This window comes from Schistocerca serialis, chromosome 2, assembly GCF_023864345.2.
Source record: "Schistocerca serialis cubense isolate TAMUIC-IGC-003099 chromosome 2, iqSchSeri2.2, whole genome shotgun sequence".
In the NCBI taxonomy this organism is placed as follows: Eukaryota; Metazoa; Arthropoda; class Insecta; order Orthoptera; family Acrididae; genus Schistocerca; species Schistocerca serialis.
Window position 1 is genome coordinate 815,927,238 of NC_064639.1, and position 20,187 is coordinate 815,947,424.

Genomic DNA, 20,187 nt, shown 5'->3' on the forward strand with positions numbered 1-20,187 from the left:
AGTACAAGCAAACTCTAAAGTTTTCAGTTACATTCAGTGGACAATAGAAGGATGCAATTACCATTTTATGCCAACCCCTGATACAGAGTGTTGCCCAAACAATCTCACATATAGCTTCAATTTCTATCTTGGTGAATCTGAGTTGTTTACTGTGTGAAAAATACATGGTCTCCATTTCCCATTGGCCTGTCCTTTCAGTACACACTTCAATTTCCCCCAAAAATCTCCCTGCTATCAATTTCAGGTTCCCACCAGCTCTCTGGACCCAGTATTCTGTGAGCTTCACTGCTTTTCAAGAGCACTTTGAATTTTGGAACTTTGTAGTGAATGCTTAGGCAGTTAACCACTAGGATTTTAATACTCTCACCTGTGGGAGTCATTTCTTTTATTGTTATCTGAATTGGATGTTGAGTCACCTAACATACAAAACCCTTGTTTGCACACCACACACAGTCAGCTACCCTGGTAGCAGCCTTTGATGTGTAGAACACACTTGACTCATTTGGACACATCCTATGGCACAAGTTCAGGAAGTCACAGCCTACCTTGTCACAAAACCTTCAGAGTCTCAGCTTCAGTTGTTCCACTTGACTCAGAACCTAGGGGTCATGATGAGTTCCAGGGACAATGCTGCAAACTGTGACCTTGATTGAAACTCCATGCACAAGTCTGATCTATTCAACTTTCTCTGCCATTTACTGGAATAATCCAAGTATGACATCAGAGCTCAGACAACAGGCATAATTTATTCCAACATGCATCACAATTTGCAGCTGGTTGCACCCTATTCCTCCAATGGCTGCTGAAACAGCCTCTTTGATGTTCTGAATGAGGCATCCAGGCATACACACTGAGTCCACCTGGTGTCCTTTCTCTTGCTGCCAAGTTCCCAAAGGGGTACCATCATTCACCATAAGTTTGAACTGCCAATGATTAACAGAACCCTACCATTTTATGTATGCCTCCTCTTGACACCAAACAGATTTTCCCAAAAAAAGTTAAGTGAGTCCCAATGCCTCTGTATCAGTTTCGGTGGCAGACAATACTTCGACCTTGTTGGTTAGGGGGATCGGTATAACACCCTGAGACTTCCCTGGTCTGTGTCAGCATTGTACAGAAAGCCTGAATCTACCACTGAAAAGCCACTCACAGTCAAATGGATGAGTAATGATAGACCCTGTACTTTCTGCAGAGGAGACATGATCAACAGGAGAAGATAGTACTTGAGGTACTTTTGGTATTAGTACCAGACGTATATGACTCTTGGGAGCTCTTCCAACACACTGATTCACAGTAGTTCCCAACCATCTGACAGTAACCAGGGTGATTTCCAGCTGCTTACAAATGTCAGCCAACTCATCCTGTGTTCAAGAATAGTAATCACAGTGGGGCTGTATTTTGGCTAGTGCAATGTATTACAGGAGAGTGAACAAATAACTTTAAACTAAGCCTGCTGATTATCTTTTATATCTGCTGAGTTAAATAAGTTACTAATTCCTTACAAGAATTTCAGTAAATACACAAAATGTGATTTCTATTAAGGTAACAGAAAACCTATGGTAAAAATTATTGATTTCCTAAAACTTTTTGAAGTTAATTACAGTAATTGACAAACTTGAAAACAGTTAATGTATGATAAATGTGGATAATATACACTCCTCTTTGTGGGAAAACTAGATGTAACACAATATGTTTGTTAGAATATCTGCTACAGTAACTAAATCACAAATGCCGATTTACTACAAATTTGAGTATGCACATGACAATGGTAACTTCTGAAAATTCTCAAAAATGCACATTTTTTTATGTTGATAAGCAATGAAATTCGGGTGTGATCTATTCTTTGGCAGAAATTGTGAATCACAAATGCTAATTTGTTACAAAATAAGTTCTCCAAAAACATTCTTATTAGTATCATACGAAAATATAGGAGTGCGGGTAAGCTACTACAAACAACATAGTGAACGCATTATTGTGGCCAAGATAGACACAAAGCCCATGCCTACTACAGTAGTACAAGTTTATATGCCAACTAGCTCTGCAGATGATGAAGAAATAGATGAAACGTATGATGAGATAAAAGAAATTATTCAGGTAGTGAAGGGAGACGAAAATTTAATAGTCATGGGTGACTGGAATTCGTCAGTAGGAAAAGGGAGAGAAGGAAACATAGTAGGTGAATATGGATTGGGGGGAAGAAATGAAAGAGGAAGCCGCCTTGTAGAATTTTGCACAGAGCATAACTTAATCATAGCTAACACTTGGTTCATGGATCATAAAAGAAGGTTGTATACACGGAAGAATCCTGGAGATACTAAAAGGTATCAGATAGATTATATAATGCTAAGACAGAGATTTAGGAACCAGGTTTTAAACTGTAAGACATTTCCAGGGGCAGATGTGGATTCTGACCACAATCTATTGGTTATGAACTGCAGATTGAAACTGAAGAAACTGCAAAAAGGTGGGAATTTAAGGAGATGGGACCTGGATAAACTGAAAGAACCAGAGGTTGTAGAGAGTTTCAGGGAGAGCATAAGGGAACAATTGACAGGAATGGGGGAAATAAATACAGTAGAAGAAGAATGGGCAGCTCTGAGGGATGAAGTAGTGAAGGCAGCAGACGATCAAGTAGGTAAAAAGACGAGGGCTAGTAGAAATCCTTGGGTAACAGAAGAAATATTGAATTTAATTGAGGAAAGGAGAAAATATAAAAATGCAGTAAATGAGGCAGGCAAAAAGGAATACAAACGTCTCAAAAATGAGATCGACAGGAAGTGCAAAATGGCTAAGCAGGGATGGCTAGAGGACAAATGTAAGGATGTAGAGGCTTGTCTCACTAGGGGTAAGATAGATACTGCCTACAGGAAAATTAAAGAGACCTTTGGAGAGAAGAGAACTACTTGTATGAATATCAAGAGCTCAGATGGCAACCCAGTTCTAAGCAAAGAAGGGAAGGCAGAAAGGTGGAGGGAGTATATAGAGGGTTTATACAAGGGCGATGTACTTGAGGACAATATTATGGAAATGGAAGAGGATGTAGATGAAGACGAAATGGGAGATAAGATACTGCGTGAAGAGTTTGACAGAGCACTGAAAGACCTGAGTCAAAACAAGGCCCTGGGAGTAGACAACCTTCCATTAGAACTACTGTTGGCCTTGGGAGAGCCATTCATGACAAAACTCTACCATCTGGTGAGGAAGATGTATGAGACAGGCGAAATACCCTCAGACTTCAAGAAGAATATAATAATTCCAATCCCAAAGAAAGCAGGTGTTGACAGATGTGAAAATTACCGAACTATCAGTTTAATAAGTCACAGCTGCAAAATACTAACGCGAATTCTTTACAGACGAATGGAAAAACTGGTAGAAGCGGACCTCGGGGAAGATCAGTTTGGATTCCGTAGAAATGTTGGAACACGTGAGGCAATACTAACCTTAAGACTTATCTTAGAAGAAAGATTAAGAAAAGGCAAACCTACGTTTCTAGCATTTGTAGACTTAGAGAAAGCTTTTGACAATATTAACTGGAATACTCTCTTTCAAATTCTGAAGGTGGCAGGGGTAAAATACAGGGAGCGAAAGGCTATTTACAATTTGTACAGAAACCAGATGGCAGTTATAAGAGTCGAGGGACATGAAAGGGAAGCAGTGGTTGGGAAAGGAGTGAGACAGGGTTGTAGCCTCTCCCCGATGTTATTCAATCTGTATATTGAGCAAGCAGTAAAGGAAACAAAAGAAAAATTCGGAGTAGGTATTAAAATTCATGGACAAGAAGTAAAAACTTTGAGGTTCGCTGATGACATTGTAATTCTGTCAGAGACAGCAAAGGACTTGGAAGAGCAGTTGAACGGAATGGACAGTGTCTTGAAAGGAGGATATAAGATGAACATCAACAAAAGCAAAACGAGGATAATGGAATGTAGTCAAATTAAATCAGGTGATGCTGAGGGAATTAGATTAGGAAATGAGACACTTCAAGTAGTAAAGGAGTTTTGCTATTTAGGGAGCAAAATAACTGATGATGGTCGAAGGAGAGAGGATATAAAATGTAGACTGGCAATGGGAAGGAAAGCGTTTCTGAAGAAGAGAAATTTGTTAACATCGAGTATAGATTTAAGTGTCGGGAAGTCGTTTCTGAAAGTATTTGTATGGAGTGTAGCCATGTATGGAAGTGAAACATGGACGATAACTAGTTTGGACAAGAAGAGAATAGAAGCTTTCGAAATGTGGTGCTACAGAAGAATGCTGAAGATAAGGTGGGTAGATCACGTAACTAATGAGGAGGTAGTGAAGAGAATTGGGGAGAAGAGAAGTTTGTGGCACAACTTGGCTAGAAGAAGGGATTGGTTGGTAGGACATGTTCTGAGGCATCAAGGGATCACAAATTTAGCATTGGAGGGCACCGTGGAGGGTAAAAATCGTAGAGGGAGACCAAGAGATGAATACACTAAGCAGATTCAGAAGGATGTAGGTTGCAGTAGTACTGGGAGATGAAGAAGCTTGCACAGGATAGAGTAGCATGGAGAGCTGCATCAAACCAGTCTCTGGACTGAAGACCACAACAACAACAACAACAAAGAAAATATAGTTTGGAAAGCATCTGAAAAGTCTCAAAATACCTTATTTCTCACATAATTGTACAATGAAATCAGAAACAGCTGTTCTAATGTGGATAGGGCTACTGTTCTCAAAAATTTTAAAAGAACAGAAATAAGTTTAACGCTACAATTGACAATAACAGTAGGGGTTTATCACAGTATTCATGAATTTTCAAAATTTCACAATGTACCATAATACAAACAGGTATTGATATGAACAATCAAAGATTATGCAGAAGTAATAGTCAAGTGGATGAATAATGATAGACCCTGAACTTTCTGCAGAGGAGACATGATCCACAGGAGAGGATAGTACTTGAGATATCTTTGGTACAAGTACCAGATGTACATGAGTCTTGGGAACTCTTTCAAAAACACTCATACCAGTATCATACAAAAATATAGTTTTGAAAGCATCCAAAAAGTCTCAAAATAACTTATTTCTCAGATAATTGTACAAGGAACTCAGAAACAGCTGCTGTGATATTGATAGCGCTACTGTTCTCAAAAATTTTAAAAGAACAGAAATTAGTTTAAGCCTACAATTGACAATAGCAGTAGGAGTTTATCACAGTACTCGTGAATGGTCAAAAGTTCACAATAAACCACAATACAAACAGGTATTGGTACAATCAATGATAGATTATGCAGAAGTAATATGAACAGTAAAATATGTGAATCTAGAATTTCACATCAGCACATGAGTCCTGCAGATGTGGTCTCCACAAAGGAAAATTCCAAGGTTGGCTTTTACATATAAATAAATGTGCTGATTGCATGGAGTTTTTAATTAGCTGTTTCTGTGCCATCTTTTATAATGGCAGAAGACCTTTGAAGAGTGATTTTATCTCAGTCAAAGTTGAGAAAAATGTGCAGCACCAGCAAAGCACGCCTTCTGCCTGCAACAGCTAACAACACAAGAATAATTTTAAACACAAAACTGAAAGCAGAGGGCTACTTTGGAAAATGGCATCACTAGACTAAAATTAACATGAAAATGGGAAAACATAAAATACTGACTTCCAAAATCTCTGTCTCTGTTCTTAACATATACTAATGACCGACCCATTACTTTAAAGGATGGTTGAAGAACTATATTGTTTGCTGATGATAATACGAATTAAAGCCAAACTATACCATGGTGGGCAAAGCTGGGATGATAGCTGAAGAGGCCAATAACTGGTTCGTAACCAACAGTTTATGTCTTAATCTCACTAAACCTTAGTTTATAAAACTTCAAACACTAATAACTTATTGGTAACACAGATATATATGAATGGTCAGACAATAATGAAACACTGTGTGTAAAATACCTTGAGGTACAGCAGGTTAACAAGCAATAATGGAATCAATACATAGGCAAACTAAAGAAAACTCTTGTAGTAGTATGTTCTGCACTTGTAAGTATATCACATTGTGTTCACTTGAAGAGAAAGACAGTAGCTTATTTTGCCCACTCAACATAGTTTTACAGAATTATGGGACTATTTAACTGACATAAATAAAATATTTATGCATCAAAAGTCATATGGAATAATAATGTGAAAAATAGACAACAGCACAGCCAATTATTCTTCTCTTCAAATTCTTACTCTCTTTTACTGGCATATTTAGGTGTCAGTAGGATTGTAATCTACATTATCTTAGTAAAAAAAAAAAAGCTTTTTGATCAAGGATTCAGAATGGAATTCTGTATTTTTGTGCAAAAGGTCTTCAATATATATGCATATAATGTGTACAAATTAATGTATGAGGGCATGTTTGTTTCAGCATTGCTCTAGTATATCTTGAGCAATTTCTATCAAACTTGGTACATCGATGACCTACTATCGGGTAAAAACATTATGAAATGAAGAAACACAAAGCACCATTACAGTGTTTACTATTGTAAAAATAAGCTTAACTTTCGAACGCATGAAAAAATATCATCCAAACTCGATACTGATCTAAATTTTAAAATTTCCCCAACAAACTACATATTATCAGAAGAGTAGGGCTTGGAGCCAGTTGTTGTTTACTAAACTTCATGATATTTTTAGTCGATACCTGCCATCTTCAGGTGAGCCATCAATGAGTGAGAATGTTTCTCCTGTCCCCAATACATTAGCTCGCTGTGGGTATTCCATGCATGTGTGGAGATCATGGAAACAGTCTGACCACACTACCTAGTGAGTAATGTCCTCACTGGTGGAACTGTGGAACTCTATTATTGTCAGGTTTTTCACTCACCATAGCCATCGGCTTACTCTGTCATCTTTGTTTGGAACAAATAATGGTAATGATCAGGTTCCATGCACTATCCATCTGGTAACTGCTATCACAATTCATCATATTTTCTGCAACACATATTTTCATGCATTCTTTAATAATGGCCTCCCATAAAGTTGTTGCTGTGGACAAAATTATTGTTTAATCATACTCGACTGATGTCTGATGCAGATACAATGTTCAGCAATAGCAGACTTGGCTGTTTTGAGTAGGCTAGTGCAGTGTCAGCAATAGCAGACTTGGCTGTTTTGAGAAGGTGAGTGCAATGTTCATGTTTGATGCAGCATTCTTTCGTGATGTATACAGCTGGGTCTATTTAAGCCACAATGTTTTGTAAATTTTTTGTGCATAAGCAAATTGTTCTTCACTGATTTCACAGATCTGCAATCTCATATGATGAATGGGAAACCAGATTAATCCGACAGTTTTGGAGGATTCTGGGTACTTTGTATGACATTTTTCAGTACAGGGAAGAAAAACTAAGAAATTTAACAGGGTGCTCTCCTCTTTATTCATTTCCTGGTTTTCGGCTTTAACTGATAGTGCCCTGTTAATTTGCTGGATAAAATATCTGTTTTCTCTGAACACTTTCTTTAAATGAGTGGACTCTATAGGCAAACTATATGGATACAAGAACGTGTAATTCTGTGTGCAAGAGATTTAAGCACACTCATAGTTCTAAGTTCTATCTACTATTTACTCCCCCCCCCCTTCATCCTTCCCCCTTTATCCATACATTTTTCTAATATGCTAGAGAAAAATTACACATGTAATTTACTTCACTTATTTTTTGCATAATTTTTAAAGAATAGAATCATTTGTAAAATATTCATATTGTATTCAGTGTTTCGCAGTTCCTATTACAGGCTCTTAGAAGTTGTGGAGGAACCTTCATAGATAAAGTTTTGATAAGGAACCTATTTCTGGTAAGGTACTATTTGGGTGTAAAATAAGTTTAAAGGTCAGGTCACTTTTAGTTTCAAATCTTCTGCCTAAAAGTATGCACACAGTGGAGACAATGACCTCTGACATGTGTACTCTACTGGAGCCCATGCCACAGGCAATGTTTTGAGTACTCAAACTGTTATAGAGGGATATTTGAAAGTGATCCAATCTTTCCTTACCAACTTTAGTACTAACTCCTCTCTATGACTCCTGTAAGTCTGTAAAAGGAAAGAATAACTAAATGGAAAGAATAACTAAAAGTTACTTTTCTTATTGTAATGTGTGTGTGTGTGTGTGTGTGTGTGTTTGTAAAATTTTCACTTTTACTGGGTACAGAAACAAGCAAAAGGGAGAATTGACAGGTGACACTGTTTTAACTATAAATTAGAGTAATTATGACAGACAGTAGATGACGTGTACGAATATAAAAATAAACACATACCTGCAGGATTGTTGTTGAAGAAATGCATAGTTGTTTGTGTTACACCAATAAACATTTGATTGTGTAATCTCTTTGATGCATGTGTGCAAAGGATGAAGAATGATACAGAGCGGACTGTAGTAATTACAACTGTAGCAACCATAACTGCTGTATAGATATAGACACTTGTTGTTGTATCTGGTATCCAACCATATGTTGTCAAAGATGTGTTGATGCCACTGTAGTATGTTGAGTTACTTTCATTATATAGAGTCTGGATTATCTCTTCTGAGTTGGTCCTGCAAAAATTAAGCATAAGTACATTAATCAGCATTACTGTAGTGGGTAATCTATGTAAATGAAGATTAGAGGATGGTATGCTCACTCCAAAGCTAATGACTTTGCATGACAGAGAGAAATGTCTTGTAAACATAGGTAATAATCACCACTTTACAATTATAAATTAAAAATATCACTTCTGCAGTCACTTGGAAATTGGGTTGATGAGCAGAAAACAAGTTTCTAGGAATGAAGCAAGAAGAGGAAGGATAAGAGTGAAATGTGATTAGGATAATTCAGTTTCACATTTCATAGATTTCATTTTAAGGAAACTTTTATGGTTCTTATTTGGCCAATTGACATGTGCAGATTATGAGCAACAGCTGTTATAAATAGCTTCTGTAAACTAACCATTTATCATCATCAGTTTTCTGCTATTTTAGCATGTCCTTTGCATCTACGAGGGTCGCTCAGTAAGTAATGCCCAACATTCTTTTTCTCAGAACATATTTATTGTTGAGAGTCAGAATTTGGCGACAATAAACACCAACATGTCTTGTCCATGTCCTATATTTCTACATAGTCTCCATCCTGTTCTATGGCCATATGCCAAAATTGTGGAAGAGCCTGTATTCCCTGTTGGTAAAAGCTCCTGTCCTGTAGGCATAGCCATGTTTTCACTGCATGACTGACACTCTTGTGATCTTCAAAGTATGTTCCCTGTAGAGGATCTTCAAAATGCTCAAAGAGATGGAAATCCAAGGGTGCCAGGTCTGGACTGTAGGGAGGATGAGGCAATGATGCGACAAGACGTCCCAAACGTGGCTGATCGTGGAGCTCTGTTTCTGCATTTCCTGAGGCTGTGACTTTCTTTACCCATCACTCAACTGTACTCCTATCAACTGTAGCATCGCCATACATTGCACACAAATATTTATGGATGTTCACCACAGTTACTTTTTCTGTACACAAGAATGCAATAACAGCAGGCTGCTTGTAACATGAGTCATATGTAGATGCCATTTTGCCACTGTACTATGGCTCTGCCACCTATAAGAACGGTTCAAAACTTCACTGGTGCACAGAACAAACATCAAATGTGAAGCACCAACAAGGATGTTTGTCTGTGTATATTAATGGCTTAAAAAAATGTGGGCCATTACTTATTGAATTACCCTCATACATTTCCTGTTATCCTTTGCTTCCTTCTTAAAGTTGCAGTATTTGCTGCCATCTATCACATCATCCAGGATCTGAAATCTTTCTCACCTTGTATTCCCTTCCACATACTTCTCTTAAGACTAATTTATAGGTCACTTTCTCTTTCATCAAAGACACCAACCACTTTCTCGAACGCTTGGAATCCTTACCCAGTCTGTTACCCCCGGAAACCATCCTTGTAACCATTGATGCCATTTCCTTATACACAAATATTCCACACGTACAGGGCCTTGCTGCGATGGAGCACTTCCTTTCATGCCGGTCACCTGCTACCCTACCTAAAGCCTCTTTCCTCATTACCTTAACCAGTTTCATCCTGACCCACAACTTCTTCACTTTTGAAGGCCAGACATACCAACAATTAAAGGGAACAGACATGGGTACCAGAATGGCCTCCTCGTACGCCAACCTATTCATGGGTCGCTTAGAGGAAGCCTTCTTGGTTACCCAGGCCTGCAAACCCAAAGTTTGGTACAGATTTATTGATGACATCTTCATGATCTGGACTCACAGTGAAGAAGAACTCCAGAATTTCCTCTCCAACCTCAACTCCTTTGGTTCCATCAGATTCAACTGGTCCTACTCTAAATCCCATGCCACTTTCCTTGGCGTTGACCTCCATCTGTCCAATGGCCTGCTTCACACGTCCGTCCACATCAAACCACCAAGAAGCAACAGTACCTCCATTATGACAGCAGCCACCCATTCCACATCAAACGGTCCCTTCCCTACAGACTAGGTCTTTGTGGCAAATGAATCTGCTCCAGTCCGGAATCCCTGAACCATTACACCAACAACCTGAAAACAGCTTTTGCATCCTGCAACTACCCTCCCGACCTGGTACAGAAGCAAATAACCAGAGCCACTTCCTCATCCCTTCAAACCCAGAACCTGCCACAGAAGAACCCCAAAAGTGCCCCACTTGTGACAGGATACTTTCTGGGACTGGGTCAGACTCTGAATGTGGCTCTCCAGCAGGGATACGACTTCCTCAAATCCTGCCCTGAAATGTGATCCATCCATCATGAAATCCTCCCCACTCCACCAAGAGTGTCTTTCCGCCGTCCACCTAACCTTCGTAACCTCTTAGTTCATCCCTATGAAATCCCCAAACCACCTTCCCTACCCTCTGGCTCCTACCCTTGTAACCACCCCCGGTGTAAAACCTGTCCCATGCACCCTCCCACCACCACCTGCTCCAGTCCTGTAACCCGGAAGGTGTACACAATCAAAGGCAGAGCCACGTGTGAAAGCACCCACGTGATTTACCAACTGACCTGCCTACACTGTGAAGCTTTCTATGTGGGAATGACCAGCAACAAACTGTCCATTCGCATGAATGGACACAGGCAGACAGTGTTTGTTGGTAATGAGGATCACCCTGTGGCTAAATATGCCTTGGTGTACGGCCAGCATATCTTGGCACAGTGTTACACCGTCCGGGTTATCTGGATACTTCCCACTAACACCAGCCTGTCAGAACTCCGGAGATGGGAACTTGCCCTTCAGTATATCCTCCTTTCTCGTTATCCGCCAGGCCTCAACCTCTGCTGATTTCAAGTTGCCATAGCTCATACCTCACCTGTCTTTCAACAACATCTTTGCCTCTTTACTTCCACCTCATCTGACATCTCTGCCCAAACCCTTTGCCTTTACAACTGTCTGCTTGTGTCTGTGTATGTGCGGATGGATATGTGTGTGTGTGTGAGTGTATACCTGTCCTTTTTTCCCCCTAAGGTAAGTCTTTCCGCTCCCGGGATTGGAATGACTCCTTACCCTCTCCCTTAAAACCCACATCCTTTCGTCTTTCCCTCTCCTTCCCTCTTTCCTGATGAAGCAACCGTTTGTTGCGAAAGCTTGAATTTTGTGTGTATGTTTGTGTTTGTTTGTGTGTCTATCGACCTGCCAGCGCTTTTGTTTGGTAAGTCTCATCATCTTTGTTTTTAGCTATACAATAAAAAGATATATATTTTTGTTTATATGATGTATATTATCATAACTGTTACATTATACTGTTGAGTGAATTTCATTTTTTGTAAATTATTTTCAATTTAATGTTCTGTGTTTCAATCTTAATGTAACTATATCTTTATTTATGTACTTTGGAGCAATGTTAACTGCATGCCAATGTATTGTATGTTGTGTGTGTGTGGCAGGAAGGAAGAAAGGAGAAATGTAAAGTTTTCTGAAGTTGTGTATGAATGGAATGTATTTCACTGAGTGAACATTGTAAATTTATGGCAGCAAGGCATCTAGGATTATTAAATATGGAAATTCCATATGTATCAGTTTTGTCCTCTACATTATTCTACAAACACATCAGCGAATATGGCTTCCAGACCTACAAGAGAACCTGGTTTCCAGACATAAGAAATGCAAGCAATGGATTGAAGGAGATCCTCATGAAACAAGATGATTATTTTTTTCTTTAAAACTACCACTAGACCTGACCAACAATATTTTAACTCCATGAACAATTATTACAATTAATGGTCATCCAATGTGTGTAACAAAGGAGGTTGTTAAACTGGTACAATTGCGACCAGGATACTTGTACGTTTGGATTATTGACAGTATTTACATTTCAGGTGACCAAAAAGCATATAATTGTGTTGTGGAATGATTTTAAATCAATTATAATTTGACATGGTACATGTGGTGAAGTTTTGGAATGACACAACACTATGGACATACATGGTTGTAAAAGGTTGCAACATTATTACCATTGTTGACATCACCTACCCAATCCAGGACAATAGCAAGCTAAGTACCAATTATAACATTTATTTTTGTATTTTCTCAGTGCAGTGTTGTGTGAACATTTTGACCAGTTTTTCAGCATTGATAATTTACAAAAAACTTTACAAGAAATGGATCATGATCAGAACAATGAAATGAATATGCCAAAACTACCACCTTCAGCTAGTGACTTTAAACAGGACATAGCCAATAAAGACATGTCTCAGGATGTGTTAGACAACAGTCAACCTAAAAAATTAAATGAAATCAGTGCAGAGTCAAGATTTTTAAACAGTAGTGTGTTAGATTCGAGTCCAGACCATGAGAAATAAGAACAGTCACATGTAAGTAAAACAATGCTAAGTAAAAAAAAAAAAAAAAAAAAAAAAAAAAAAAAAAAAAAAAAAAAAAAAAAAAAAAAAAAAAACAAACAGTTAAATTTACAAGATATGTTTAGTGTATTAATGTCATTAATGAAAGAAAATAATGTGTGGCAATCGAGATGTTACGTACGGTGATATCAAACCCAACATTAAGTATTTGCTTGTTTATAATGAATTAACTTTATTTAGATCATGTCGGCACAAACACATCCGCTCAAATACTGAGTTCGGAACACACTGAGATTAACAGTTTCCAAATAAGTTCGTTCTCAAAGATGAGGTGGTCAACTCTTGCAGTCGATAACTGCCACAAGTGAAAAACTTGAAAAAAATAGTGAAAAACTTGAAAAAAACTGTCATCAAAGGAAAAAATTAGTGAAAAACTTGAAAAGTCAATAGTCTCAGAATGAAATCTTATTAGAACAGAGCTTAATGTGCAAATTTCAGATATTAAAAGGAATTAGTTGGTTTGTTTTCTCAAGTGAAAGCTACAGATGGACGTGTGAAAAAAGTAAAGGGAAGGTAGAGACCTCAGAGTCCAAAATACAATCTTTAGAGACAGAAATAGGGGAAGTAGACAAGGACCTCAGATCTGAGAGAGGTGCCGTTGAAGTTAGTGTAAAGATGCTGCTGTATCCAAGCATCTTTATTTATAAAGCTGTAACTTTTACAAATAAGCTAAATGAAAAAATAGATAGTGTTGCCTCAGATGTAGATGAAAAAGTTCAGAAGATAGCCAAAATAACAGACTCAAATGTGTCAGACTTACATAGTGATGTCTCTGTTATCAAAAAACAAGTTCAACAGTTACAAGAGGGGGCTTATCTAAAATCATTCTATAATGTAGGACATCCAAGCTATCCTACTATGTCACTAAAGTGTTTCCCTGGTGACAAACATTTTAATCCAGCTGATTTTATACAACATTGCCTTGTTAGTTTTCTCACTGGTATGAGTGATCAATTAAAAATTAAATTCATTAAAAGATCATTAGAAGGGGAAGCCTTATCATGGGCCAACCAACATGACTGTAGCAATTTATCCATAAACGAATTTGAAAAGTGTTTCTTGAAAAAGGCAAGGATAAAAAGTGAGTTTTTAAATGGTGCAATGTACAGGGAGCAGAGAAGGGAAATGAAAGAGTTTTGCAAAGACCAGATCATGAAACTTGCACACTTAGACCAACCTTTTGATGAATTAACTCAAATACATGCACTTAAGGGAAGGCTGCCAGAAAGAATTCAAATGGGGTTAGTTTATGGGCCACATGATTCAGTAGACCAGTTTGTAAAATATGAAGAAAACCTGGACAGGGCATATAACGGGTTTGGCCAACATAGTACTGATTTCAGGAGGACAAACTTAAGTAACCACAATCATAATAGAAATAATAATAATGACAATTTTAACCAAGGACATAACAACAACATCTTGGGGACGAATGATAGGAATCCAAATAAATTTAGAAATTATCAGGGTGTGTGACCAAATTGTGGGGACCAACGGTTTTATGAGAATAGAAATTCTGGGAACAGAAATGGTGATACGATTTTTGAAAATGAAGATGAACAGTAAACAGAAACATAAAACCTATACAACACTGATTGTGTAAAATTCAGAGAGTTAAAACCTATTTGATTATTTTCTGAGTGCAAAAGTAATGCAGGAGGATGTTTTTCTGTTTGGAGTGAAAAAAGTTTTTTGATTATATCAAAAAGGTAAGGTAATGGAATTTTACAAAATGTACAAGTATATCAAATATCAAACTCTGTTGAACACCCTGAGTAACCAGTAAACATGTATGTGTAAAAGATTGTATAATTGCAGGAGTAATGAGATTAGTACAGAGTATACATAATTTTTGGTAAATTTTGAGGTACACCTGAGATGTTTAGTGTCATGCACTAATTTTCAAAGTGTTTGAATAATGTAAGAAGAGAAAGTACAGTTGCCTAGTGAAGTGTATTTGAAAGTAATGAAGTGACTTTAGGGAGTGTTACCTTTCTGATCCTTAAGTTGAAGTAATATGATTGTATGCAGTAATGAGTTGTGCAAGCAATGCAATGATTACATATAGTAAAATAATAAAACATGTAAATAGTGTAATGTCTGTTTCTATTGTTAGAAGAAAAGCTATATCAGTTGTGAGGTCTGTTGCTATATAATGTTATTTTGTGAGGTTGATCTATTGTGTAAGATGAAGCAGGTGATTTTTCTTAGGTGATTATTATTATGGAGTATTCAGTGGAGTAATGAGGTCTTATTATGAGGATATGAGGTGAAAGTTATTATGTTGATACAATGAGGAGATATTTGATGTATTTAATGAAGTATAGATGTATTACTGATGTAATGAGGAGAATGATGTTAGGTAGGTACTGTTTAGGGAACCTGTCTTTCCTTACTGTGGAGAAAATTTATAAAAGACACACATAGTCAGCAAGGTTTGTAATGCAAGTTTTTTTGATTTGAAGTAACAGATGCAGGTAAATACTCAGTTATATTTAAGCAGAAAGATTGATTCTATGTGAAGTGTGACATCTTTTGTAATTAGGCAACATGTCAGTAATCCGTACACTGAAAAGTGATTAAGCATCTTTTGGTAATTAATGTGAAGAACATGACACTTGAAAATAGGAAGTAAACTGGAGAATGGGTTTAGTGAATTAACAACTATGTCTATACACCACTACATACTTGTACACTGTTGACAGGTAAGAAGAAGTGAAAACTGCTTACTTCTGAACTTATGAAACTTTTTATACTTACACTGAATCATATAAGGTAAGTCAGGATGACACATCTGAACACTTGATGGTTGATGTATTCAGTACTCAAAGGCTTTATAAACTGAACTACTTATTGTATCAGACTATATACTTGAAACATATAACTGTTTTGTTACTGTTTATGAAAATCTAATGAGAGATGGGAGTTATTTTGTTACTTTTCTGAAAACATGATGAGGTATATGCTAAGTTTTTTAAAACATTTTACCCCAGATGGGAGACTTTATACTAAATTTGTCTTGTGATTGATGTGCACCAAGTGATACAATCATATAGTGACTTATTGAAACATGTAATGATCAACATTTATCTGTACAGAAATTCTAGTTTTTAAGTATTTCAACACAACCATATCCCACACAATTACTTGTAAATATCTTAGTGCTATTGCTTTTTTTCTTTGATATTTTGTTATTTATGTAACCAACTATGAGTATGAGGGTGATTCTAAAATGATGCTAACAGGTGCAAGACTACTCTCCCATTTGTTATTTATGTAACCAACTATGAGTACAACAGGGGGTGATTCTCAAATGATACTAAAAGGTACAAGACTACTCTCCCATTGAATACTATACCCCCCCCCCCCCCTCCCACGCACACACACAAAAAACTCTGCATAACATTTTATCATTTTGATAACTAGTAATATATGTATACTATTCTTCGTCTTTAAACTACTTGTAGACAGTGCAGAAGGCACCATGCAATTTCACAAGGATGTGTATGACAGAATGCTGAAACAAACAAATTTTATCTTCGTCAGAGTGTGTAAAAGATGTCAGGAGAGTTATTGAAATCTGTAGGCACTATTACTATTGATACATAATATCATCTATGTACAGTATATAATTTTGTGTATTACCTAAGTGGACATTTTCCAATCCTATCTAGTTTTAAGTGAATTTTCAACCAGAAGTGATATGTAAATTTCAGACAACCCCATGATCTGGAAAGGACATTTTCATTTTTGTGCTTTAAGTGTTAGTTACATGACATGTTCCATGGACACTTACCATAGTGCTTATAAATATAAGTTATTTCATTGATGTTGTATAGTGCCATGAATTAAACCAAACTGACAGTGAACTTGGCTGTGTGTTTAGACACACTACACGGTATTCCCAATTGAAGTTGTGACATGTTGGCACACTGGACTTATATTTGAAATACAGTACATGTAATATAGTACCCTGGCACTGAGTAGGCTTATGTAGCACACAGAACTTTATCAAATGCTTTGACATTTTAGTAGTGTCTATGCTGTACACGTTATTTCATGAACTATTGAAAATGTAAAATGGTATTGTAACCATGGTAGAGCCAAAAAGGTACTGAGGACATGCTTCTGAGATATGGTATCACATTTTTTGGTAATTAAATTGTTATTGTAATCTACAATATTACAAGTGATATCATATTATACAGTTATGATGAAAGTAACGCAAAAGACTTTTCAAAATAGTATTAACTTTTCAAAAATTGAGTAGTAGTTTCTCTTTAATATTGCTAAACAGCATAATTACCCTGACAAAATCCAATTTTCAAACTTTTTTAAGGTGAGTTAGTATTTGCTTTTGCCTAAGTAAATGCCAAGTATTCTTCTCACTTAACTTTAAATTGGTTAAGAAGTCATTTTGACATTTCTCTATTTTATTTGAAATTCAATTACTGAGAACCCTGTTTATCTTGCAATTTTCTCATGAAATATTTCATACGTGTGATTAGGGAACATTGGATTCTGAAGCTGATAAACTGTGAAATGTTGTAGGAAATACCAAGGGCACTGTGTCCACTTCTAAAAAAAAATCATCAAGACCATCAGCAGTATGGAGAACCATCAGACACCACCCTACAATTCAGCACACACCAGATGCCTCTTTTTATAAGCCTTCAACTATTCAGACCATAGAAACCTATGATTTTGAAAACACCTGTTTTACTGCATGTTCTATGTTTCAAATTTGTAAATGCAGTGTAATGCAAGCGAAACTCTCAGGAGGGGGTGGGGGGCGTAATGAGCAATAAGACGTTTGGACCATGTATAGTCTCAAATTTATGATCTTATCCTTTTTTCAATCTTACTTGAAATGTTTTAAACTACATAGAAGTATATGCTGTGCTAACACAATTAACACCTTTGATTAAAAAACAAATTTGATAAAAATACTATACTACAAAAAGATATCTATTTTTGTTTATGTGATATATATTATCATAATTGTTGCATTATACTATTGAGTGAATTTCATTTTTTGTGAATTATTTTCAGTTTAATGTTCTATGTTTCAATCTTAATATGACTATATCTTTATTGATGTACTTTGGAACAATGTTAACTGCACGCCAGGCCATGCAACTGTATGTTGTGTGTGTGAGGCAGGAAGGAAGGAGAAATGTAAAGTTTTCTGGATTTCTGTGTGAATGGAATGCATTTCACATAGTGAACATTATAAATTTATGGCAGCAAGGCATCTAGAATCATTAAATATGAAAATTACATATGAATCATTTTTGTCATCCACATTGTTCTAAAAACGTGTCAACCTATAGGGCTTCCAGACCTACAAGAGAACCTGGCTTCAAGACAAAAGAAATTTAAGCAATGGATTGAAGGAGATCTTCAAGTAATAAGATGAGTATTTTTCTTTAAAACTACCACTAGACCCAGCCAACAATATTTTAACTCCATGAACAATTATTACAAGTAACGGTCAGCCAATGTGTGTAACAGAGGAGGTCGTCAAAACAACTACCACTGGCAGCTCTGACCATAGTTACCAGAGGTAGTGGTCATGTGTGCTTGCTTGTCTGAATGTGTGTGTGTTTCCTTTGCTGAAGAATGTTTTGGCCAAAAGCTATACATGTAACAGTTACTTTGTTGCACCTGCCTGCAACTCAGTGGGTCATATTTATGCTATCTATCCTTTTCCTAATACTGTTGGTACTCCACATATGATAGACAACCATGGACTTTACATCTCTTTCTTCTTCCTCTTCCTTTGAGTGATCTGGAATTTTCACTTGCAGAGCACTCTTATTTTGATGTTTTGTATACGCAGTTCTACTGAATATCTCCTCCATGTGTACCAGGTCACCCAAAGAGCTGTCAGTATCAGACATCACATGTGACCTATGTACTAAAGTTTGAAGCACATACATAGTTTGCAAAGGATGGTGGCAGCTAGACACCTACAAGCATAAATTGGTATGAGCAGGCTTGTGGTATATGCCATGCTCTGTAAACCCATCCTCCATATATCAAATAATATTTCCATAAACAGTAGACAGTCATTTACTTCCTGTTCCATGGTACATTTAATATTTTCATGAATGAAATTAAGATGCTCAAGACCCTCCATCAAATATTGGTCTTAAAACTGCAGACCTGAGTGCTTTTTCTTCAAAATCCTCCATAAATAAATTATTTCCCATGGGTGAGAGAGGGTTACCCATGGCAACACCATCAATTTATTCAAAATAATGTTTATCAAATAAAAAGTAAGTGGAGGTTAGCACATGCTGAAATATGAGGTTATGCCTTCCTCAATATTGCTGCTAATCAATGACAGAGAGTCTAAAATAGCTACTTTAGCAAACAAGCTAATGATGTCAGAGCTATCCAGAGCTGTTAAGTTTCAAAGTTTCTAACCTATCAATAAAATCTACTGAATTACAAACATGATGTTTGTATTTACGTACAAAAGGTCTCAGCAATAGGCCAAATATTTGGCCAACCAACAAGTAGGTTCATCTATTCTGCTCTCTACTGGTCTAAAAGTTAACACTTGTAATATCTGCTCCAAGCTTTGTTTATGGCTTCCATTTTTTATGAACCACTTTTTTTCTTTCTGTATGACTTTGTGGCTATTGGAGGCACAGAACTTTGTCCCATCAATCTTTTAAAAACTTCTTTTGGTAGAGAGCTGGAATTCAGAAGCAAATACGTTTTTTCTGTTAACCTGAATATTGTGTCCTTGTGAGTCTTATGGTAAGTTTTGTATTCACATAAGCTGTACAACTTCTCTATGTAGACATCCCTTGGCAGGAAAACAGGGGCATTACCTTTTGTCTGTAGGAAGCATACTAACTGGGTTCTATTTGGAGAGTACCAATTGCACAAAATGGAAGTCACAGACCAAGCCTGGAGCAGGTACTACAAGGATTAACTTTTAGAGGAATAGTGAATAACATAGATGTACCTACATCTGTATTTAATCTATAGTCTCCAAACAACTGTGAATGGATGGTAGAGGGCTTGTCCCATTGTACCAATTTGTACTGTTTAACACCTCTATACATGTTGTAATTAAGCTAATCTTGGCTTCACAATCCCTATGAAACTGAAATGTAGGGGGTTGCAGTATATTCCTAGAATTGTCATTTGAAGCTGGTTCATGAAACTTGCTTAGTAGCCTTTCTCAGAATACTTTATATCTACCTTGAAGAGTCTGCCAATTCAGTTCTTTAAGTATCTCTATGACACTCTCCCATGGATCAAACAAACCTGTAACCATTCATACAGCCATTTTCTGTAA

The 20,187-nt window shown here is 36.9% G+C and overlaps 1 protein-coding gene across 3 annotated transcripts in view; it reads right to left on the reverse strand.

Moving 5' to 3' along the window:
* The window catches only part of LOC126458056 (probable multidrug resistance-associated protein lethal(2)03659), a 475,280-nt gene that overhangs the window by 132,578 nt on the left and 322,515 nt on the right, over window positions 1–20,187 (reverse strand). For all 3 annotated transcript variants that reach the window (XR_007585566.1, XM_050094853.1, XM_050094854.1), the window contains one exon: window positions 8,260–8,537. Coding sequence is in view for 2 of the 3 variants with exons in the window: in XM_050094853.1 (XP_049950810.1) it covers window positions 8,260–8,537 (278 nt within the window). In the remaining variant the exon portion in view is untranslated. The remainder of the gene's footprint in view (window positions 1–8,259; window positions 8,538–20,187) is intronic.